We start from the raw sequence: 25,289 nt of genomic DNA, 5'->3' as shown, positions 1-25,289 counted from the left end.
TAGCGGTGGCGCGATTGTCGATTGGTTGTGATGTACCTCGCCCAAATTAAAGCCAAACAGGCTTGCAGCTCACCTGCGTCCGCTATTTACAAGGACATACGGCAATTTGTGCGCATGACCGCTAGGTGTCACCCTACAAGAGTTTCTCAAGACTGGCAAAGCGTCCACATTCAAGTCCTTCTTAGAAGTTCAACTTCAGTGTGACATTTCGAGTCAAACGTGAGTCCATTTATAACACACCTGCACGTGCAAGTACTCGTGTATCTTATATTCCTAATACGATAAACAAAAGTTCGTTCACCTCCAGTCATTTTGGAAAACGGTGGGTCGAATACAGGAAATACTCTGAAGATGGATTGGATGCAACGTGAATTTTGTGTCATTATTTCACCTTTAAATGGTCTCAAAATCACATCTCGTGACAAAATGAAGACAGATGCAAAGTGATCACGGCCCCTCTTTGCGTAAATATAGCGTGCTGTCGGTAACATATAAGTAAAAGAAAAGAAAATATTCACCAAAGTATGCCTTTGCAGAAAAAGACAAATTGTCAACAAATCAAAGATGATGTTTTAGTCTTGTTTTCCCGATTAAAATAACTACTTAAATCAACAATTACGTGATAATCAATTGCATTATATCGGCTGAATATGAATTGCGATATAAAAATGACTATTGTAGCATTTTGTCATTACCTTTTAGAGTAAGACACAATAACCCAAATTCAAAGTACAGATATTGTCATTTAAAGTATGAATTTGCAGAAAATGAAAATAGTCAATAAACCAAAGAAGAAAAGTGAAAGTCACTTTTTAATTCTCTTAATCAACTCATCAACAATTACGCGAGGCTCAAATACATTATGTATGCACTGTATGAATTGCAATCTCAAAACGGTTCTCAGCTTTCAAGTGATGTTTACCCGAACGCCTTCGAGCAACGCTACAGCTGAGAAACACAGCACGTGGAGTTCTGACGCTCTCTGATTGGCTGAGGCTTGCCTCTAGCACAGCCCTCCGCCAATGGGAAGGCGGCGTTGTTTGTGCATCGTCGCTGCGGCCGCTATATAATGTCGGCAATGACAAGGGAATGGAGAAACTCGCTAAAAGAACCACCACGCACGTCCTACGTGACACCTTTGACCTCGAACAGCTTGTCGACGGACTTCTGGACGCGAAGAGGCGGACTGGACTGAACGCTGCGATCTGTCTTTGTCCATAAAGCCGCGCGCACTCAGGTAGGCAACGCCGCAACAGAGGATGCTCTGACTCACCCAGCTCATCTGCCTGAAGGCTAAAACTGAGTTTGGCAATTTTCTCTACCAATACTGTTCAGTTATTATATGCAGATATGACAGCAAATATAAATCAAACGGAGTGTACTGTTTGCTATGCGGGGAAGAAAGAGGACATTAACATTTGGGATATTATGTTTACTGATTTTTTTCCCCTTTATATCGTCATTGTTTCTTGACAGTCAAACATATTTCATGCCACAACGTAAAATAAGAGTGCAATTTATGCACGTTATTTGTTTTTGTCCCGCTTGGCAACAAATCCTTACTTTTCCATTACAGTTGTTGTTCCGAGAAGCTGAGCGCAACCTTTTGATGTATATACATCAAAATACCCAAAACAGCGTTGTACTAATCCGGGAAACTAAAAAAATAAAAGCAAAACATTATTAAAGGGACAATTTATAGCTATATATTCAGTAGTGTCATTCGATACTCTCTTGTGTTGTTTACACGAATGAGCATAAACTGCAGTGCGTGGCTTCGATGAAGTTGTAATTCAATGAGAAGTTTACGTTTTATTTTGTAAAAAGGAAATGTGGTGTGCTTGTTCACCGGACAAGACGCCTTTTTAAGCGGGCGGATGATAGTCAGTCCAGTTCAGACCAGTTTTGCTGTTCTGACTTTTGTCTTTATTTTGTCGTCGTCGTGGAGTTCATGATGTGCTGATATAGTCTGAAACAACGCGCGTACATCTTAAAATCGCTTGCATACATGTACAAATGTGTCACTATATCTAATGTTCAATTTCAGCCAGATAACCGAGTTTTTCAAAATGTATGTGATTCGCTTGAAAAAATATGATTTATTTTTTGTAATGGTTTATCCTGGTTAGTCACACACAATGCCCCTGTTCAAGTGTTTACATGCCTTACAAATAAACCATCAATATCAAGACCCTGAATAACATCTCGCGCCGTGCTGGTTCAAACCGGATAGAGCTGGTGTTGCATTTAAGTACTGTCGGGTGTTTGAGAGTCGGAAATTGACCCTAAGCATTCTCTGTCGAAACAGAAACGTTGTCCGAATTTATTTGGCTTAAATTTTTACATTTTTATACACATATTGAATTATTTAAAATAATAATACGTCATGGCGTGGCATTATTCTCTGAAAGATTTCTGTTATAATTGTAAACTTAACAATTCCGAGTCCTTTTAAATCTTATCAGGTGACTTCAACTGATGCATTAAACGATTTCTTTTTCCTAAAGACGTGGAGGTCTGTAAGAAAAACACAATTGGGAAAGCTTTCTCATTTGGGACATTTGTACTCTGTACCAGTTGAATGCAGCATCCTCACGTGCAGCGTCTACATTTCCTATGTCATTCCTAGCCAATAGTCGAAGAGCTATTTTCATCACGCTCCAATCAGATATCTAAAAGGCGGGGCGTCGTCTTTCACTGCGGTGACGTTGGTTTACACGCCCACAGCGCTCAGCTGTTTTGTTGTGTCTCTCTCTCTTGTACATCAGATTGATGAAGGAACAAAGGCCTCACGATGAGTCACTGCCATTTTCTTCAAAGCACCGAAACTGTTGAATCTTTAGAACAGACTGTATTTGATGTTTTTCAGAGGTGACAACTTTCTATCAAGTAGCCTATCACAATCACTATTCAAATGTTCAATGAGCTTGTATTTCTTTGTACGTAAGTTTGAAATGTTTACCCAACATTTTTTATGTACCCCAATCATCCAGACGACTATAGTATTCTTCCTGCCGGGCAAGTGAAGCGTCCCTCATCTCGGCTGGGATGGCTCCTACCTTGGCCACGGCCTTCAGCCGCCGCTGGTGGATGGCGGTGACGGCGGTCATCGAGAACCTGCTTTTTTCTGCTGTGCTCTTGGGCTGGGGATCCCTGCTTATCATGCTCAAGTCAGAAGGCTTCTACTCCTACCTGTGCAAAGCACCTGGTGAGCTGAATTCCACATTACAGGAAGTGCAAAGTATCTGCCATATTTTAACATCACAAGTTAAAGTCCACAGTGAAAGTCAAACACTAGATAATTTGTACAATTTGGAGTTGAACTGACCCACAAAATAATTGACCTCAATTATTAACATGCGTGATTGGCTGCTCAGTAAAATATGAGCAATAATTCAAATAAATATTTCTTCCAAGCAAGTATTTCTCAATTTGCAAAGTCCCCCCACTTGCCACTCCAACCATAAATAAGATTAGAGATAAAAACTGTATATCTAAAACTTTTTAACACTGACACAAGGGAAAAAAAAAAAAAAAAAAAAAATATATATATATATATATATATATATATACAGTATATATATATATATATATATATATATATATATATATATATATATATATATATATATATATATATATATATATATATATATATACTACTTTTTTTACGGCATTTATACAGGTTAAAGATTTGCCTAAGACACCGGTATCAAACATACGGTCCACAGACCAGTTCTGGCCCACAAATGGGGTTAATCTGGCCCACAATATGATTTTTGTAAAGTATAAAAGAGAGCAGATTTTTTTTAATAAATGGAAAAACTTGAAAAGTTTTATGTTTACTTATGTTAATGTTTTATGATTAATAGTGATGTTATGATTTCACTATTTTGGACTATAATAAAAAAATGTTAATACATTTGAAGTTGTTTTAAAGTTATATAAATATTTACTGTGATTTTATTGGTTTATTGGTATCAGTTTACATTATTTGAGCTAATTGTTAGTTGCTTCACCTTAAAACATAAACATGACTTTAAGAATACACTATGTAGATGTTGTTATTGCCAGATATCTGAGTTATTTGAATATAATTTGCGACCTTTGTCATAGTTTCTCAAAAGCACACCTGAAGTGCTCGCAGGCCTTTTTACGTCAGAGTGTTGAACAAGACGATCCTCTTTTTGTCTTTTGATCGAGGCTGATGAATAGGATACGTGACCACACCTTGAGTCTCTTTTGAGTCCGTTGAGTGGTGTTTTTGCTGAGCGGGGGTGTTGAAATCTCGGGATTAAAAACACACACAAGGACACAATGGTCTTCATCAAGAAGCATACGAGTTAAAAAAGAAAAAAAAAAGTCGGAGATTCATTGGGAAAAACATTTTTGTCGACCATGCAACCTCAAAATGTCAAAAGCGCCTCAACAATAAAAGTATAATTGGCACAGCATAGCCTTTTGGCACATTCGTGGTATATGGTCACGCGTGTAGGGGAGACATCGTAAATCTAATAATATGTGTTTGCTCTTCATTGTACCATGTAGAAATGTAGGTCAGATAAAGTAAGTCAACAACAGGCTGCAGGAGTGATTCATCCTGTGCAGACATTTGGGAGTTGCTTGCTTTGCTCGGCAGTTAATAACTGAAGTTACACTGAATGAAGCTATTCATGCTAGGAGCCATGTTTCTCTCTTTATAGAGGAAGTGATGAAAGCTATGGCGGGGGGGCTCATTTGTTGCTTTTGGTCTGGACCGAGAAACCGAATAGGGGAAAAAAAAACATGTCAGAGGGTTTGTGTTAAAATCCATACTCATGATTTATTGGTGTATTATTTAGAGTAGATCGCCATTATTTCAGGTGATTAACCTGTATGGATTATTCATTCCTTTGTGACCTTTGTTACCTTTTTGACCTTCTGTACCTTATTTAAACAGATCAGGAAGAAGAGCACTGTTTATCGGGAATCACGATATAGTCTTTCTTTAGATAAACCTCTGTCTTGTCAGCCTACTTCAAATTTAGGTAGAAGTTGACACCTAAACCCAAGAGAGCGACAAAAGAAGTGAGAGTCATTTGTGTATCACGTTGCCATCAAAACTGTCCAGAGTTTGACCGTCCTTTCTTTTCATCACATTTGCACACCAATGTTAGGATACTCACATGCTAATTACATGGACTGAAACCTCTATAAGTATTAAATTCCCTTCATTTACATAGCTACTAGAGGATTGTTTATAATTCACCTCCATTGTTTTAATCCTTTGACATTCAGGTGGATGTACTTGAACTACCAAAGCTGAAGCTAAAATTTGAAGAATATAAAGCCAATAGGTATTTAAATTATAAGTGTCGCAGAATGGATTGTATTTGACTTGAGATGTTTCGAGGTTGCAAAGCCGGAATTTCCTTTTTATGGCTTCAAAACTTCCTTAAAGGATGTCTGGTCAACACACACTCATGCACTCCAGTAAGTGTGTTTGGGAGTGTGTGTGCCCGGTCAGGGCTGTATCCTTATTGACTCAATGCAGTCACTTGAGTATGCAGCTGTCATGGTGGGCAAATGGTGCCGTGCGTTGTCGATATGACAGCGCAGGCCACGGAAGAGAACTGCTGATTCTGTGAAAGAATAATGGGTGCCAGTTAGCTTGAATTAAAAAAAAAACTGAACATTTATAATGTATTGTTTTAAAACTGATGTGATTATTAAGGTTAAAACACAAAAATGACTAGGACATTAACTAGATCAAATAATAGTGGTCATGTGTGGTCACACTAAAACCAATATTAAAACTAATTAAATTTAAAGCATTAAAAAAATAGCAGCTTGTAAAAACTTACAAACCTGCACTAAGAATTTAAAGGGAGAATGTGTACGTTTTTTCATGCGCCCGTGAGAGCTTTAGGGTCATTACGGTAAATGCATACACACTCCTATTCCAGCTGACATGGCGACCTCCGGAGGAGGTTACCCCCCATGTAATATAATTTAATGCTACCTAGACCTACGATTATTTTTAAAACATACTGTACTTCCATTTGAATGAAAAAGGGTCTAAATCTTACATACTGTCACTTTAATAAAAACTAATTGAGCTTAAAAAAAATCATTACAATCTAAATACAATCAAATGTTTAAAAATCCAAAACCATTCTTACCCTGATTTCGTAAGCGCTAATACTGTATGTAGTTTTACTCAAACGTGATCATAGTTGGGAATAATAAAAAGCTTTGAAAAATGAACCAATCTGCCTAACCCGAGAGTTTCCTCTCCCGTAAAGTTTCAGTCTTCAATCAATATCGGCTGTGGCTACACTTGAAAAGTTGCCCCCAGCATAAAGATGATGATGACAGTCTTTTATTTGCCTGCCCCCCATGGCGACGATAGTGCAAACTGCTGAGTCCTTCTATTTTGTTTTCCTGGCAGTTTGAGCCAAAGCAGATCGAGGTGAATGAGTTGTTTTTACACGTCGGCCCTCGCTGGTCAGCACGCCGGTCTGTTGGTGCAGTCCAGTAGGGCAGACGAACAAAAATAGAGCACACGTGTTGAGTGTTGATTCCGCTACTGGGAAGCGGGCGGGCGGACGGAGGTTTACCATTCTGGGACCTTGTTGATTCGAACATGTTATCCTGGCTGTCTGTTTACGTGACCGTTGGATCGCTTGGCATTTTCGCTCAACAGCTCGTTTGATAATCTAATAACGATGGCGATATAACAAACACATGCACGATAAGAAAAGAATGAGGACTGTGCCTCGGTCGGAGAATTCCCTCCTATTTCTCCTTGTTTTCTTTCCATCCAGACAACAGCTCCAACCTCAGTCTCTCCAACGCGTCTGATGCGGAAACGTTTGATGCTGAGGAGTACCTGGAGATGAATGGCTGGCAAATCTGCAAGGACCAGGATGAGATGCTGAACCTCGCTTTCACCGTGGGCTCCTTCCTGCTGTCCGCCATCACCTTGCCCATGGGCATCGTCATGGACAAATACGGGCCGCGGAAGCTGCGGCTTCTGGGCAGGTGAGGCGTGACGCTAACTCGCCCGTTGAGTCTTATCGATTTTACATGTTCGCACATGCTGTCTTTGTGTTTCCAGTGCTTGCTTTGCCTTCTCCTGCCTCCTCATCGCTTATGGTGCCAGCGACCCCAACAGTATGTACAACCGCTTATGCCTGCTCATATATCAAACACTCTAATAAAAACAACAACAAAAAACCATTGGGTCAAAACAGCGCAGACACAAATTTTATTTATTTATTTTAAATGTCAAATGTCAAGTTTAACCCAATTATCTCAAAGTTTGAGGCTGTCTTGGTTCAAATAAGAAAATTTTGGGGTTGTGTTGTACAAAACAATCAAGAAAGTTGTTTTAAAAAATTACCGAAATATTGGGTCAGTCCCTTTCTGACTCATTCGATTATTTGATTTATTTATTTATATATTTATTTATTTAACCTGAACAGTTTTTTTTGGTCAATCTTATGATCTGACTAGCTGACTATTTGGTTTAAACATATAACCCCAAAAGTTGAGTTGGTCTCTACCATATTTGTTTTATTTTTTTCAACCAAAATTTTTGAGAGTTTATGTTCAGTTGCCACGCACACTCTACATTTAATTATATCTTGTCCTACAGATCTGTCCATCCTGATCTTCTTTGCTTTGGCCATGAATGGATTTGGAGGCATGTGCATGACTTTCACTTCTCTGACGGTAAGAGCAGTCCTCTGATTTCTAATTTATGGATCATTATGAATGACAGGTTAGATAGATGCTAACAGATTGTCCATTTTATCAAGTTGAAGAAAAATGCTAAAAAAAAACAAAATACAAACACTAACCTAATTTTATCTCTACCATGGACTTCACGTTTTCATCAGCATGATCACATTTGTCTCATAAAACAATATTTTGAACGGTTGCCTTCCACAAAACTCTGATTGACATAACACCCTGAAAGTAGCTCAGCAGCACAGAGCAAATGCATAGTTCTACCTCATGCAGTACATGGGTATGGTGTGGCAGTTTTACTCTTGAGTGGTCGTGTGGATACGGAAGCAAATGGCGGGATGGGAGTGGATTAGCAAATCCAGCGCGGTCAGGGTGAACCCATCAGCAAGATAAAAGTGCTGCATCACAGGAGCGGCCACGTGAGAGTAGAGAGAAGTACGTAATCTATAATTCACCGCTACTCGGCTGCTCGGTCTGCTGCCCCCCCCCAAAAATTCTCCTCATGTTTATTTCATCTGCGAAAGAGAACATACTGTACTTTACAGCAGTGTGTGTCGGCATCTGCAAGTCTGTATGCACGTCAGTTATTGTGAACATACACAAAAAAAGTTCCTCCTCCAGTTTCTGCGCAAACCACTTCCTGTCCTTCATATATTTGCCAGAGTTTCTTGGCCTTTTTGCATCAGCAGGTTGAATAATTATATTTTACTGTGTTGCTGAGGAGATAAACAGGAAGCCGCAACAAGGGAAGTCAATGTGTATTTATACGCTCGTATGCGTGTCCCCACCCACTCTTTGCCATCTCCTATTCAGGTTGGCGTGCAAGTTTTGTAAGCCCCTCACTTGTCCTGCTCTTAAGTCTGGGGTTGTTTTTGTTCATCTCCAGTTACAGCCGGTCTGTTTTGCAAGGCCGGACCTGCTTCCATCTGTCAAAACTGCCTGGTTTGCATAAAGCATATACACGCGTGTTTCAGTGGTGTGAGTTATAGCTCCCTGCTGCTTCTGTTTTTGTTGCTTCGAGGGTGCCGTGTCCAGATTATTTCTTGTTTCCCAGAGGGGGTCAAACAGCTCTATTGTTGCATATCAGTCTGTCATTAAAGGAATACTTTGCATATTTAGCTATTTTCAGCGATACATTCATTCATCTTTGATTAATTTGATCATGTCAATATTTGTCATGTGTGATTAATCCCTTCAAAAACACATCCATTCATCTTATCTACTTGTTCTCTTAGCTGCTAATTATCACGAGGGTCGAGGGTGTTCCTATACCAACAGTCTTCGAGTGGTAGGCGGGGTACACCCCCAACTGGTTGCCAGCCAAGTTCCTATCAATTGCAGGACACACGAAGACAAACAACCATTCACACTCACGCACACCAAAGGAGAATTTAAAGTGTCCAATATATCTATTCTTTATGTTTTTGGATTGTGGGAGGAAACCGGTGTACGAAGAGAAATTAAGATTTGCTTTGTTTTGAATGACAGGTCAACAGAATAAGCTTATCAACACATTTCATGATGTACGTTTTGGATGTAAGGTTATGGAATGGATTATGTGGAATAAATAACACTAGTGTTACTTTAAGTGCAAAAAAATTGTTGGAGTACGTAAAGGTCAAAAGTTGAAATAATCATCAAATAGTTGGCCAATCATTTTTGGCCACTGTATAAAAGGCCATAATCAGTCAATTTAATCAGGTAGTTGATCAATGGGTTGGGCCCTACTAATGAAATGATCAAATTAACTCTTTCGCTGCCATTGACGCCTATAGACATCCAAAATTCATTACTTTGCGGGCAGTAAGTGAGTTAACTATTCCACTCATCACGATTCGTCACTGGCATGTGTCAAAAAATAAAAATGCATTACTTGCAGTAAATAACTGACTCAATCTGCCATTTTGTTGAAGATTATTTAACTCGTTCACTGCCATTGACAGCAATAGACGTTAAATTGCCATATTTACTGGACTGGCAATGAATGAGCCAATTATAAACAAAACATGAACTCTTTACCGCTGAAAATCTCTAAAAATGGGAGTCCTTCAAACCTTAATGAGCACCCAAAAATCCTGCAAGAACTCTTTATCTCCCAACTCACTTTTCAGTCACCTCATGCCTGCATTTTCATTTGTTGTTTCCCCTCTTTATCTGAGCTTTCCTCACTTAGTGTTCTGCGTGTACCCAGCTGAGGAAACAGGGACTTCTTGTCTGCCTCTTAACACACCTGAGAGATTTTTGAGCATTTGTAGTATCTGCGCACGCTATATGAAACTCCCCCTCATGCCCTCATTCTCGGCACGTGTTGGAGCTCCTCTTTCTTCCCGGGTTTGGTATCTCCCTTCTGAGGCATTTCTCTGCCGGTATCGAATCATTCAATTCATGGTTTCCCTTACGCACGTGCCACCCCCGAGATGGCGGAGAACAGTTTGTGGTTTGTTCCCAGACCGGCGCAGATGAAAGGGAGTATGTAGAGGGGATGAAGAGAGTGTCTGCAGCAAGGGCGAGTGGCAATTTGAGATGGGAGCTGGCGAGACAGCCGTGCGCATGAGACTTGGTGGATGAGTGCTACTTTTGCATGCATGTTGGCCGCGCCACTTTGGGCGCCGGTCTGTGCGACCTGGCAAGCCGAAGGGGCTGCAAAGTGGCCCTTCAGTCCCACTCAGGAACACCGCTTACCCTTCTAAGGGAAGAAAAAAAAACCTCACATGCTTCTGGGATCGGCTTAAATCACGCCGTCGTTAAATGTTGGTCCCCCCGCTAGAGTGGAACGTGATGTCGGGGCGATAGCCAGTCTGCGGTGCGTCAGCTGTTGTTTGCTGATCTTCCAGCTCAGTTGGCCGCATTTTATGATGGATGGAACGGAAACCTATGCTGCACGTCAGGTCAGGACCGGTCCGAGCTGGTTCTCAATGGCGCACTGGCAAGCAGCAGAATTTCCACTTGCTGCAGCAAACTCTCTTCCTTCTTTCGTTTCCTTCCCGTTTCAGCCTGCCTGCTCCATCTGAAGGCACTGATTGTTTAGTCAGAATGAACTTGGTGATGCTGCTTTTTTTTTTTTTTTCAAAGCTCAGCACACATTCTTAACCAGAGTTGCAAAACATGTCTGTAGATATTGAAACTCTTAACAAAGAATTGCCGCTTGTGCAATTTAATAAGTTCCAATACCAGGGTGACGTTTGGAGGCTATTTCAACCAATTGGGTCAAAAGGGGACATACTTTTTCATGTGACCCAAAAAGTTGAAATGAATAATTTACAAAACAAGCCCAAATTTAAGTTAATCTTCTGTGTTATGGGGTTGTTTTATGAGTGATTCGATTATCCACCAAACAATTGTCGTGTTTGTGTTTTTTTTTCATTTAAACTGAGTCTAAATGAAAAACCCACACTAAATCCACATTTTGTGGTTGTTTTGTGTGTTAACCTACACTTAAAAAAAACAGCTCATAAATAAGCAAAAATAGGGTCAAAAAGAGACTGACAACTTTCAGAGTCATATTGGGTATTCCTTTAGTCTTAAAATTTGAGTCAAAATGAAGAAATCACCAAAAATCGAACTTTGAGTTGTTGGGGTTATTCATTTAGGCCCCAACTTTTTGCGGCTAATTGAGGACTTGGGCTAAACTCCAAATAGGGTCAAAAGAGGACTGGCAACTTTTGGTTATTAATTTAGACTAATAAGTTGGGTCTCAATTAATAACACACCAATTGGCCCAACTGAGATGTTTGATGGATTATTCATTTGAGTTGTTCAGTGGATTATTCATTTTTGTTCAACCTTTTGGGGACAAATAAGAAATTGGGCGAACCTGGGCTTATTGGGTTGTTTAGTGCAAAAAAAGGTTGTTTTGTGTAAAACAATTTGATAAGGAAGGGTGCGTACCAATACCAAGTATTAGTATTGGGAAATTACTTTATTGGGACTTGCAATGGAGCACTTTTACAATCGCAAAGTGGAACTTTAAAAATTTGAAGATGACAAAATAGCCATTAATTTAATAACATTTTAAGGAAAAATGCAATATTGCAGGTAGTTTTTTAAAATTAGATGATTGTTTTTGGGGGAGGGTTGTGCATCGATCTGACGAAAAGTAGGATGGATCCCTAAAATCCAAATAAAACTATTGTTTTTTTGTTTTATTCAAAGGACCCAACTTCATGTTTTAAGTATCCATCCATTTATCCATTTTCTGTAGTGGCTTCTCCTCACAAGGCTGGTGCCTATCCCAGCTGAACAAACAATAAAATATGTCATTAAATGCTCCTGCATTTCAGTAATATTTTCAGACTTTTTCATGCTTATGTTTCGCTAAAATCATTGTATTCTTATCTCTCTATGTGGTGAAAAATTTCCGGAAATAAAAAATACCACTGGTGTTGGGTTAGAGTTTTTCTAAATACCTGCGTGGTGGGGTGAAAGCTTTATGACAGCCAATGTCCATCTGCACCTGACACTAACCAAACCCAGCTATTGAACCGTGATCATATCAGCATGTGACTCTTTGGGAACTAATATAGACCTTAACGTGGATATCCAAACACTGAGTCCATCAGTGTGTACACTTCCACTCTCTGCTTGGATACACTGACTAAAGAGCTAACAAAAGAGCTATTCAGGGAAGGAGTAACAGCAGTAGTAGGTGGGTTGGCAGGGCCTCTTATCTTTGCTGTCTCCATTTGTATGCGAGATGCACGTTCTGGTAATTATTTGTCCTACAAATGAGATTCAAGAGTGTAATCAAGTGGAATATGAACACAAGACAGGAGGGATGCTTGGCCAGGTGTTGGTTTGCTCGCATAGCGTGTTGCCATTCTTTGCAGTCATTTTTTTTTTTTTTTTTTTTTAGATTTTAATTACTATCGTGTGATACACTTTTGTTCTTTTTAATCATGTCTTAGGAGGATGCACTTTCAATTTCATTGGACCTATTACAATATTGGACTTTTATAGTGTTATTATATTATTTTAGATAAAATCAACAAAAAGAACACAAGGCGAGACAGCCAATCAGTTTTGGAAAGGTAAAATCAGGAAACTGAATTATAACTCGGCCTCCCAGATCAAAGCCGCACATTTTCAAAGTGGCTTATAACTTCATCATTAAAAACTAAAAAGCTTGAAGAATTCTTAACACAAAATCCATGTCACCTTAATGATCCTGCGTGTGAACAAGGATGCACGTTGGGTCAGTCTGCTAGATTTTTTTTATTTGAAACTAAGAAGATAACCACCTTGGTAACCACAATCACCGCTAAAAGCTATATGACAAATGGATAACATAAACAGGAAATACAGAGCGGGTTAGGGTTTCAAAATTTCAAAATAAGATAACACAGGTGTAAACAATACAAACTGGAGCGCTTGAAGAATTCTTAAAAGAGAATGAATCTCATCTTAATGCCCCTGCTTGTGAACACGGATAGATTCACACGTTGGTTTGGTCTGCTTGTTTCTTTTACTGAAAATGATGTGGTACAACCTTGACTAACAAAAGCATTTCAGATGGAATAAATTAATAAAAAGTTTCCGGTTCCCAGTGTTATCTTATCCATAGAAACCATGTCAAAATGGCTCTTTGAATGTTTGACCTCTGATCTCGTCACATATAGTGCACTATAGCTCAACATTTCAATTCTTCTTTTGTTATAATCTTATCCAGTCTGTTTGAGATGTGATTTTGCAAGCGGTGGTATCAGCACATGATGATGACACGCAGCCATTAACCCCCCCCCCAAAAAAAAATCTCTTGGCGTCATCTTGTTTCTTTTACTGCCTGTAAAGGAGATGTTGTGGCAAACATGCCGTGATGTCACACATCAGAAGGAGTGGAAGCTGGTCTGGACACGCTGCAACACAAACACTTTTTTTTTTTTTTTGCTTAGGCATAGCTCGACTCATGTGATTTTGTTGTTTTCATCCACTTACTGAGAAATGACTGCCAGTGGCAACAGAAAATCCTTGAAACTAGTTGCTCTCTATTTGCACTCATCTGCGTGGTTAGCTAAATGTTGAATACAGTAGTTTTCTCATTTTGGTACTTAATCTCCCGATTAAGTTCATTTTTGTGCCATTTGAATGACATAACATTTCTGCAATCGCTCCTGAAATTAAGACATTGCAGCCGATCACAGATTTTGCATAAAGCGGCAAAAACCAACAACAAATAATAATCGAAACGCTTTCTCACACTTTTCTGACAATGTGACTCTGAGTTGCGCAATCCAAATAGGAACCAGGCAGCAGACTAGAATAGTGATAACAAGATAATGAGGAAACAAGAACAACTCCATCGTCGTATCATTTACCGTGTATGTATTGGCCTTGATTAATCCTACTGGTCAGCACTATAATGCTAAGCTGGACACATGCTGAGCGACTTGTTTGTGTGTCCTCTCCACCAAGTGGGTCAAAGGTTGTGTATCTTACACAGTATGAGTGGGTTGTCCATCAATCGTAATGGCTATTCCACTAGTTGAGTATGAATATACAACCGGTATATATAACAATTAATATTTTGGAAGTCATTACAATTGACAACATTATTTTTGAGTTGATGTGATGAGTCACACCTAAATGATAGACAGATGAACTATTTCAAAACTTTTTGGACGAACATTTTGCTACTTATGACCCATAATGAAGACTGTGTTTGTAGCTGCTGTCCGAAGAGCAGAAATGTGTTCCAACATTTTGACACATTTGTTATTGGCTTCTTCGAGAGGGCTGTTTACAGTGAGACATATTTTGAGTAAGAACAGTATGTGCAGAGGGCAATTATGCAAGGCCAGAGTGTCTCTGTTGTGATTCAAATTCTAAAAGAAAACATGGCAAGATTTGTTTACATTACATTGCATACTTAATAAGGATATGCCCTCCACTGGTCAGTGATGTTAAAACAGCTGATTGTGTGCGACCCAGTCGCAATACATGCAACATTTTCACATTTTGTCACTTTAGACGAGGGCGTAGTGTGCAACCGCAAAATCTCTGTTGCATATGATTAAAATTATACCTCACCACTTCTGCATTTTAATGAGCCGTTAGCGTTTGTGCGGCAGGATGCTATCCATTTGTTTTCTTAACTACATTAGCGATTTGACTAGCTGTAAACCAACATAGTTTCTCCCCTTTGGTTTATGTTCCTTCTGCCACCAACTAAAGCCAAAAAAAGCCACAGAGGTTCCTTTTGTTGGCCCGTAGTCATAACTTTGCATAGCTACTGTTTTTATTTACATTGCCTCCGCCATCTATGGTGCCGGCCAGACTAACCAACAAGCTACAAAGGTCTGCTGGTCCACTATCTCATCCAGGATGTTGAAAGTGTGGTGAAAAGTCACTAGAAATCATCAATTTTTACTCTAATCGCGTTCTCGTCAGATTTAGTGTACTTCCCCCTTCCTTGAGATGCCTAATGATGTTTTCTGATGTTCTTACTTCATTGTCAGCTTCCCAACATGTTTGGAGATCTCCGTTCGACCTTCATCGCCCTGATGATCGGATCGTACGCCTCCTCTGCTGTGACATTTCCCGGCATTAAGGTAACTAAAGCTATCAATGAATATCGAGAATTGCATGGCTTTAGCAATAATTCCGAAAATGTTCCTTTTTCATTGAGTTACCGAGATGTATTCTTCCGTTTCACTTTGCTATCAACTGAAAATGATGTAATATGCTGAAAGCTCAGGTAACGGCCAGTCACAGCTAAGCTTGCGAATGTCACATGACCGACAGGTGAGCCGTGATTGGTTGTAGAGCACAGTCGTTTTCAGTGGACAGCAAGTGAAAAACGTGTTTAAATTTGAGTTAAACATGAAACATAATTTAGTTATCAAATGAGTTAGAGACAAAATAGGAACTTTTTCATGTGAAAATAATTCACTTATAAAATTCGTAGACTATCCCTGCAATCACTTAAGCTTTCATATGTAACTTGGGTATATTGCAAGATATCATGATATGAGGTACAACAATTAATCGCCAACTAATCAATAACAAACGTAATCGGTGATCGTTTTTGGTAATCGATTGTTTAGATGTCTAACTTACTAAATTGTCCAAATGCTTGAAATTTTTGCTTCTCAGCAGCAATTATTTTCCAATTTCCGACGTCCTCCCTGAATGCAGATAGGTTATCTTAGTGTTTCAGAAACATTTGCTTTGAAATAGAATTAAGCTCAGTTGAATTTTTGCCGATTTTCTGACGTGTTATGGATAAAACAATAATTGATGGATAGGCCAAACAATTAGTGTTTGTCAATTGAAAAAGAATCAACAGATGAATTGATAGTTGCAGCCCTAATCATGTCAAGTGGTCATCATAGGACCAAATGTTTGCTACAGTGTAGTCTACTACTTCAATTATTTTGCTGCATTAACGCTTGTTTTTTTAGTGCCATTTAAAACAATACATCATTAAATTCTGTATCGCTTCTCATTGAATTGTGCAGATTTATTGGCCTTTTTTAGGCGTGATCATCATCACTAATGCTCTGCCTTCCCACCTTGGTAGGTGATCTACGACCTGGGCGCTACCTTCATCTCGATCTTGCTGGTTTGGGCCGGTTGTGCCTGCCTGGTCTTTCTTAACTGCTTCATCAACTGGCCCCTGGAACCCTTCCCTGGCCCAGAGGACATGGACTTCACGTAAGAAACATGACACACGCTCCTTCTTAAACACGCAAAGGAAATATATGTGTCTCCAGCTGTCCTCTTAAAAACATTATATTAGATGAGTTGGGCCGTCTAATGTCTGGTTAGATTCAAATCTGTCCCAGCGTGTCCATGCGAAACGAATTTGCGAGCGCAAATAAAGGCCTTGTTGCCATGGTAGTGGAAAGCAGCTATTATTATCCTATGAAAGTAATCTCGTATGTGAACGACTGTAAATACTGTTGTGAGTTACTGTAGTGCACATACGCACCATAACGTAGACGTACATGCTATGCTGTTACGCTGACCCAGTTAAATACTCTGTCATTATCTTTGACAATCTCTTTTTGACGCAACCCCCTCCCACAGAGTAAAGATCAAGTTCAGCTGGCTGGGATTTGACCACAAGATCACAGGGAAGCAGTTTTACCGACAGGTGACCACCGTGGGGCGTCGTCTGAGCGTCAGCAACTCCATAAAGCAGCAACAGCCTCCGTCCAAAGACCTGGCTTCTCAGGATGCCAACAAGATGTGCCTGTCCACTGTCGACTTGCAGGTGTCATGCAAGCCCCAAGAAGAAGGTAAGTCTAGAATTGTGCAATTTGCTGGAAATTCAATTTGGAGAACTATTACACCACTGTGAATTGGGGCTTAGCACCTAGGCCTCATATTTTTGATGTTAGGGTTTGAATCGTGGCTCCTGTCATGTATTTCTAAAGGAACCTTCATTGTCAGGAAATTAGGGCCAAAATCATGTAATCATACATGGGAGCATATATGAACCTACAGTAAGTAAGCAGTGGAGCAAGTCAACTCCTTTTAAAATCCATCTGAAAGCATATGCACACAAAACACATTCTTCACTCTGAATGAAGTATGTGTGAAGCTTTGTGTAAATGCAACAGAACAAAGACCTTCAGTCAGATACAGTATCCCACAGTCAGAAGATGTGTATCATATTCATGGTAATGTGCCTATATTTGACAGACAAACAAAAGCATACAAATCCACAAGTCCTGTCACATGTTTAAACTGCAATGGATTCGCAGTCATTTATCAGACAAATTTGAGGCCACAATAAAGACTGTTTTGTGTGTGCAGAACAGACACAAGTTCACTAAATTTCCCATTATGGGCTATAATGACACTTTAATAATATTTCCCTTTACTTATTGTGTGTGTTTTTAATAAATTGCTGACATTTCAGTAAAATATCTATTTAATATGAGGAATTTTTGAAATCCAATCGTTTTCTTAACTCATTCAATCTTTTTTGAGTCCAGACATTCAATCCTAGGTTTTATTTACATTTTTGTTTTAAATGTTCAAGTTTTTGGCTTAAGAAGGGTCTAAAAATGGTTGATACTAAATTAATTAAGTACTAATTATTTTAGGTACTAAAGTAATCAATTACTTGTATTGATTACTTAAGTAACTGAAGTTACTGGGTAATTAACTAATTGACTAAAGTAAAGCTAGCTTAGATTGTAAAGTCGCTAATTATGTACTAAAAGTTACTTTAGCTACCTAAATTGCCTTTAAGTACAAAAGTAATGATTATTTTAGTACTTAATTCCCTCAACGGAAACAGATTACTTTAGTACTTAATTTAGTACCAGCCATTTTTAGACCTTCCCTCAGCCAAAAAATTGAAAAAATAAATACCTGAGATTGAACGACTGGACTTTTAATAATAATAATAATAATTTTAAAAAAAGCGTAAAATATGTTGCGTCTTATATGTCTTGCATATATACAGTACATATCATAAATAATTGTAGAATGTCTGGTGGGATGCATCGTGGTCATCAACGTACTGCTGCATGAACTACATTCTGCAATTATATTTTAATGTGGTACATCCAGACTACAGCAGCTCATTCCCAGGCCCTTTACCACTTTATCGAGGGTCAGGGACTCCCAGTGGGGTGTGTAGGTGGGCTAGTTGGATTTTGGTCTTTCCCCTCCTGGTCCCTTTGGTACCAAATGGACCGTGGAATTGATTTTGAACACATTTTTAGCAAATCCACTCAGAGGGTCTTAGGCTTTTAGAATTGTCAAGAGGCAGTAAAGCAGCAGCAGCTGAAAGTTTAAAAACGTGGGTGGACACAAAATTAGGATTAGAAAGTAATGGAAAATATGGACATAAACATGGATAATTTCAACAACAATTCATCAGAAAAATTGTTTACTGTTTATTTAAGATTTTTTTCCCCCCATTCATCCTTTTCTACACTGTTTGTCCACATTCGGGTCACGAGTAACTGGAGTCCCATTATCGCAGCTGATTTCGGTTTAGTCAGTCACGGTTTTATATTCCTTATACTTTTAAAGCTAATCCTATTATTGACCAAAACTCATGTCCCTGTATACACAATCAAGTGTCTTACACTATCCTGTTTTAGGAGGATACGCTTAAATATGTTCAATACAGTACCGCACATTCAACTTATGGTAACGCATACATATGAAAAAACGTCATTGACGAAATACAATTAGTCACACTGCATTTTAGGAACCAAAAAAACGTTTTTTTCAAGCAATATATTAATAGATGTCACCTGCTATTTGCAGGAAATAGTTATCAGGCCAGTGAAAATTCATGTACAGTATATTTGGTTCCCATTCAAACGCATTGGGAGGAACAAATGCTGTTTTATTCACTCATTCATTGATTTTTTTTTTTTATTAATCAGTGAATTACCAAAAATCTGTATTTTTCCTGCTCTCGTATATTAAATGGAGCATGGTCAAAACACATTTTCAGGTGTCACAAATCGATTTAATGTCAAGTAATCTCATTTCCGAGGCGCCACATAAACATTCACTCATCTGCAATGAACTTGAGTCCCATTGGAGCCGTCGCCACATATTAAAGTCGACTACAGAGATGTGATCAGGCTCTCCTGTCATTTCCTGTGCAGCCCAGACATTCATGAGGAGTGTGTTGAGCCCCATTTTCCTACTGAGCCTCATCACCATGTGTGTCACCCAACTGCGCCTCATCTTCTACATGGGCGCTATGAACACCATCTTGGAGTCGCTGACGGAAGGAGACCTCAGCACGGGTGCGTGTGCATTCTTGATTTCACACAGCTTGGTGGTGCTCCTCTTGTTATTGTCCAACTAATTCCTTGCAATTTGTTTTTAACCACTTGACAAAAGTCTGTTTTTGCCTAACAATCTTCTCTCTCACTCAGCTAATCTGCTGCTTGTGGTTAACACCCTTCATTGTTTCCTCTTCTGTCCATCTCTTACTCTTTCCTCTTTCCTGTCATGCCGCCTTCCTGTTGTGTGCAGTGGAAAGGATGCAAGTGGGTAAGAGACAAAAATCGGACGCCAGTGATTTTCAGTTCCCTTCCTCAGCTGTCTCTATGTTGTGAAAGCACATCAGACTAAGAATGTGGCCATAACCTAAAAGCGCCTTGGATGTCAACAAAATCTGCTCATTTGTCCTAAACTTTTATTTAACTTTAAGCTTTAACAGCAACGTTTTTATAGTTCTAATTTTCACTGTTCTTTGTCTTTCAGTAAGCACATACACGTCCATCTTCGGCGTACTACAGCTGCTGTGTCTGGCAACCTCTCCTGTGATCGGCTATGTGATGGACTGGAGACTGAAAGACTGTGAAGATGAAAACGACAAGTCTACCGTTAGGTAAGCTATAATTGAGACTGTATATAGCTGGAAGCTTGTAAGAACAAAAAAAAAAAAGAACTTTCTTGGTTCTGGACCATCAGGGAGCCTGGCCAACCTCGTCGGCCAGGCAAAAAGATTCAGAAGATAGTCAACTCCACCCGAGCCTTTATCTTCACCAACTTGCTCCTGGTCGGCTTTGGAGTCACTTGCGTCATTCCCAGTCTCCCACTTCAGGTACACAGACGAACATACACACAGCATTGGCATTATAGAGTGTTTTATGGTAATTTGGCGACATCTAGTGGATAAAATGCACACTGAACCACATTTGTTAGATTTTAGGGATTTTTTTAAAATTTTCCATCTAATCTATTGCTGCCATTGACACGTTCTTTGATGTAAAATAAATATCTATTTTTTACTTTTAGATTTTGTCCTTCATCCTTCATACAATTGTCAGAGGCTTCATCCACTCTGCAGTTGGTGGTCTCTACGCCGCTGTGTAAGTGTGATATGTTTAGTGTTATAAAACATGATATCCGGGCCCCTATATTAAAATTCAACCAAGAATCTAAAGTACATATGGTTTATGATAAGCCCTCACATTGGTACCCGCAAATGTCAAAGACCAACAGTTATGTAGTTCTTTTTAGGGATACAGCTATCGCGTGTTGGTTATTTGGATATCGTCTGGAAATTTTGAATCAGATATCAAGTACTCAGAGTTTTAAAAAAGTTTCTACAGTACATGGTGAAAAATAATTACAACAAATAACACATTTCAACCTAATTATGAATGACCAACTTTTGTAATTTTGTTTGATGGTCACCAAATTTTTCTTCAACCTAAATTTATTCAGCACACTGCTTTTCTCCTTCTTCAATTCCCTACCCATGAATTTTGGTCTATGAGACAAATTTATAGACCGAAAAAGCACATTTATGGTTTGTTTAAATGTGCTCAGTAGGAACAGTAGATTTGCCTTAGCTATCAGTGTCAAGGTAATGCAGTAATTTACGTTTTATTGCGCCAGTTCATACAGAACACTGGAGCGCTTCTAGCTAGCGGCTAATTTAAGCTAGACGGCGCTCAAGCCACCGGTAAACACCGGCAACAGGTGCCGGATGCGTGTCAGCCAAATGAAGTGGCTTGTTACTGCCCAACGTAGTTATTTGTATCAGGAGACGGGGGCAACAGTTGCAATAGAACGACTAGTCAAGCTAGTACCCGTGACAACAATTTCAAAATAAAAGTTGACTATATTATCTGGTAAATTAGGTTTATTATGAAGTTGGCCTTCTCGCCAATTGTTTTACTTTCATGCAGAGCTTGAAAATGTTCGCCATGATTGCCATAGCATTTTTTCTGACATTTATATGAATACGCTAGCTGGGGCAAGAAAGAAAATGCCTCAAATTAATCGATGACTTGTTTCACTTTTATTTCTTCGTCTGCAGGTATCCGTCTTCTCAGTTTGGCAGTCTGACCGGCATGCAGTCTCTGATCAGCGCTTTGTTCGCCCTGCTCCAGCAGCCTCTATTTATGGCCATGGTGGGACCCCTGGAGGGAGACCCCTTATGGGTAAGCAAGCTCATGGGCAAATACAGTAGATGCTGTTTAAGGGTGTTTCATTTTACTCCTCAGCAGGGTACAACACAAGTAACACTCTCAACTTCATGTGTCTTCAGGTCAACGTGGGCCTTTTGGCTCTGAGCATGCTGGGATTTTGCCTGCCCACCTACCTGCTGTTTCACAGCCGACACCTGCAGCGTCTCAGGGACGAGCACGACGACGACCCAAAGATCTTCGTCAAGATGGACCCCAGCAACAAGATCGAGGCCTTTGTCTAGACCGAGAGGAGGATGACTTCCATGAACTTCACGAGATGAATTATCACAGAGGACATGATGAAAAGAGACTAGAGGGGAGTCGCAGAGGTCACTTGCCTCTTGTAGGAACTCCCTCCCGTTGCTGTGGTGCTTCTTCTGGGTTTGAACATGCACACGTTCACATATACAGTCATGAATGGCTAAACTGTGTTTCCTGCACAACTGCACACCATCACTGACATCACTGTGAGAAACTGGAGACACAAACACATGCAGACACGCACGCCGTTTCAGGTTTTCCCCGGTGGCACAAACGCATCACCCAAGTGAGCGGTAAAGAGACACAAAAGCAACACTGGCTGCGACGAGACATCCCGCTCAGTGTCGTTACTTTTTTTTTATTCAAATCATACTTTGTATTGTTTTTGCTCAGCCTGTTCTTCTATTAAGAGTAGAACAGTACGTCCAAATGGAAAGTCCCAGTGCGCAGATTTAACAGAAGATTGAAAAAGTGTCTGGCTTTTAGGCCATCACACAAACCATGAGGACTTTTGCATTGGGACTGATGGCGATAGATGGAGCCCATTTTCACATATAATCGACATGTCAAGTGATTTGGTGGCTCAAGTGTTATTTACTTTCCCTAGGACTTGATGGCATTAAAACAAAAAAAAAAAACAACTGACAGGAAAATCGGTAGCAAATCAGTGGTGGAGCATAAACATGTTTTCACTGCTTGTTTGAGACTCAATACTGGTGACTCTGTTGTGTTCAAATGCCCCTCTGTTTGCATTGCCTCACTATTGCAAAGTTTAAATATATGCGCTTTTCTTTGACATGTTTTGCAGGATATTGTTCGATCATTGTTGATTATATGTTACATACATGACAGACAGAAAATGATGCCGCATGTGTCGAGGTTGGCGTGTTGTTGCGATGTGCGCCACGTCATTTGTTAGCGTGGCCTAGCTTGAGCAATAAGTGCCTCTGTGAGATGCCATGAAAGCACACCGTTCGCCGACGTGTTTACATTTTTAAGGTACAATTTAGACATTTTCAAATGTGCTCCAAAAAGAGCACCGTCTACTTTATTTCCTTGTTTTTTTTCATTTTTATTTGTGTCAATATCAATCTCTGTAGAAGCAAGTAGCAATAAGCATGCATTTACCTTTACCTCTTAGAGATTAAATGGAAAATTTTACACTGACGTCTTAATATGAGCCAGAGAATACAAATGTGATGAGGATAGTTGCAAATGATTTCTGATGATGATCCAAAGATGTGTCTTGTCTGGCATAAACTCACAGAGGCACTTCAAAAAAAAAAGAGTGCCTCTTTGTAAGTGCTAATGATGGAAGATGTGGACCTCCACCAGATGTGTCTCACCCCTCTGCCTTCCGTCTCTTTACGTCCATCCATGCATCCGTCCATCCACTCACGACTTTTAATGCCTGAGCTGAGAGACCACCCTCTGGCCCCTTAGATGCTTCGCATGATCAACTCAGTGAGAAATGAATGGCACATGATGCACTTTAGGACCCCGAGAATGGACCTCAATTATGTATATCTGAATAGTTTTGCTCCTGTATGTGGCAAGAACAATGCTCGGCTGCTGGCTGGTGGTGCATGTCGCCAAAGAATGTCAAATCAAAATATGGGAACAGAAAAAGTGTCTTTTTTTTTTCTAGAATATATTTTATAGCATGATTATTACATTTGGTTTATATGCAGCATTTGGGTTTATGTGCAGGGCACAATATGAGTTTTGTTTCTCAGCTCAAGTAATTCCCATCTAGACAGGAGGGAAGACTTCCCGAATTCATAAATGCATGCAAAGTTACTTAAAATTCAGTGGCTATATTTACGTGACCATGATTCAGAATTTTCTGCAGGCTTTCTGCACAGCATGCATGGGTGCTATATTTATGTGAGTGTGAATACTGACAATATGGCAGTTTTAAAGCTCTCAAAGATGCAGATAGAGCTTCTTAGAATCATCCATTTTTCACGTTAATATAGCCATTGTGTTTTCAAAGGACAATTTTTTTTTTAGTCAGGGCAGACTTGGATCATGTCTCTGCTCTGGATATGTACTATTCAAATTGTGTGTGCACAGAAATGTCCTACAATCAGTGTGTCTTAAATTAACGCTCAGATACCTGTTTACATGGCCCTAATAATGGTTGTTGCACCATTTTTTTTAAGAGAAAGATTAAGAATTGAGTGTTGACTTGACCCTGTTAAATGGACAAAATCCCACTCTTGTACCTAACAACACCCCTCTCTTCTTGATTCCATCACCTCTCTGGCCTGATTGATTAATCTCAGATTACAAGGCTCATGATTTTCCAGTCTGATTGATGGATTGATGTATTGATGAAATGTTTGTACGCTGACAGTCAATCAAGGTGCCATATATATTCCCCGCAGGTGCTTCTCGTCATGTATGTGATGATCGATATATGAGCTGATACGTTTTTTTTTTTTTTTTTTTATTCCCCTGACATGAATATTTTTATGAATTGTTTTCATTTTCAACCTCTTGATTGTTGTTAGGTTTGTATTTTTTTATGTCGTATATTTTATTTCATTCATGTATCACAATGTACACTGTCCTTTTAAATCATATTGTAACTTGATGAGAAAAAATCAATGAAAACAATAAAGGGTAATTTGTACAGTGTGTCGTTTTAATGCAGGAAAGGCTCATTGTTGAAGTACTTTCCGAGAAGAGCGAGAGGCAAATTTGAACAGAAACGTTGGTCTGCACACTTGGCAAACCTGATTCACAGCAACTTACACCATGCTCAAGTAATTTCAAGAGCATCAATAGTGGTTGAAACTTACTTCATTATAAACAGGTTGGACCTGACTCCTGTACCAGTTGGATCATGCGTCCCACACTCATGCTGTTGAACCAGGACTAATTGAAGGAATATGTCATGCATGATTTGATTTTAAAGCCATTTTAATGTTGTAAACCATCGGCGTCACGGCTACTTTCTGGTGAAAGAACACGTGTAAGCGAGAATGAGTTTCAAATCGAAAACACTTGACATAGCGTTACCGTGTTTTGGATTGTGTCACCAGATTGTTTTCATTTCCTTAAAAAAAAGGACAGAACCTGAATATCTGCTTCTAAGGCAGGGTTCTGCAACCCATGGCTCCAGAGTCACATCTGGCTCTTTTGAACTACTCTCATAGAAGAACTAACCACCTACCTGACAAACCATTTTTGAAGCAAGGGAGTGCTGTTGTATTTTTATGGTTAATATTTTACATTTCAAGTACTTCATGAATACATATTTTTCCAACCTGTCTTAGAAGAGTATTCAGTTTTATGAAAATCCTAACTTTAGAGGGAGCCTCAAAATGGGCCCAGTCGCTTTATTAACGTTCTGAATAACAACAAAACAAGAACACACTGAAA

At 39.4% G+C, this 25,289-nt stretch overlaps 1 protein-coding gene and 1 long non-coding RNA gene across 4 annotated transcripts; one reads left to right on the top strand and one right to left on the bottom strand.

The window, feature by feature from the left end:
- The first annotated feature begins 1,055 nt into the window (after positions 1 to 1,055).
- LOC148415670 (large neutral amino acids transporter small subunit 4-like) lies at positions 1,056 to 24,537 on the top strand. 3 transcript variants are annotated; one of them, XM_088427790.1, is made up of 15 exons: positions 1,056 to 1,237; positions 2,994 to 3,208; positions 6,807 to 7,023; positions 7,100 to 7,155; positions 7,640 to 7,716; positions 15,186 to 15,278; positions 16,250 to 16,383; positions 16,759 to 16,970; positions 19,314 to 19,457; positions 19,690 to 19,707; positions 19,921 to 20,047; positions 20,131 to 20,263; positions 20,458 to 20,531; positions 21,488 to 21,611; positions 21,719 to 24,537. In XM_088427790.1, exons 2-15 carry the CDS (start codon positions 3,049 to 3,051, stop codon positions 21,878 to 21,880), a joined length of 1,731 nt encoding a protein of 576 aa, XP_088283916.1. In that variant the 5' UTR covers positions 1,056 to 1,237; positions 2,994 to 3,048; the 3' UTR covers positions 21,881 to 24,537. The 3 variants fall into 3 exon arrangements, with proteins under 3 accessions (XP_088283916.1, XP_088283918.1, XP_088283917.1); XM_088427792.1 differs by lacking the exon at positions 19,690 to 19,707; XM_088427791.1 differs by lacking the exon at positions 1,056 to 1,237 and having other exon boundaries at positions 2,976 to 3,208.
- On the bottom strand, positions 2,345 to 6,989 carry LOC148415671 (uncharacterized). Its single transcript, XR_015867225.1, has 3 exons — positions 6,872 to 6,989; positions 4,133 to 5,621; positions 2,345 to 3,192 (listed from the first exon to the last, which is right to left on the bottom strand). It is a non-coding gene; the product is annotated as an uncharacterized LOC148415671 (long non-coding RNA).
- Positions 24,538 to 25,289: the final 752 nt, after the last annotated feature.

This window comes from Hippichthys cyanospilos, chromosome 11, assembly GCF_059441005.1.
Source record: "Hippichthys cyanospilos isolate Australia breed blue-spotted pipefish chromosome 11, RoL_Hcya_1.0, whole genome shotgun sequence".
Taxonomy (NCBI): domain Eukaryota; kingdom Metazoa; phylum Chordata; class Actinopteri; order Syngnathiformes; family Syngnathidae; genus Hippichthys; species Hippichthys cyanospilos.
The sequence above is the reverse complement of the archived record's forward strand: the minus strand, read 5'-3'. Positions and strand labels throughout refer to the sequence as shown.

What these genes read in the sequence shown, in the direction of transcription:
- LOC148415670 (XM_088427790.1), top strand. Translation starts at nt 3,049, where the DNA reads ATGGCTCCTACCTTGGCCACGGCCTTCAGCCGCCGCTGGTGGATGGCG. An exon ending in CTACCTGTGCAAAGCACCTG is followed by an intron (nt 3,209 to 6,806) that starts GTGAGCTGAATT and finishes CTTTCCATCCAG; the next exon opens with ACAACAGCTCCAACCTCAGT. An exon ending in TGACATTTCCCGGCATTAAG is followed by an intron (nt 15,279 to 16,249) that starts GTAACTAAAGCT and finishes CCACCTTGGTAG; the next exon opens with GTGATCTACGACCTGGGCGC.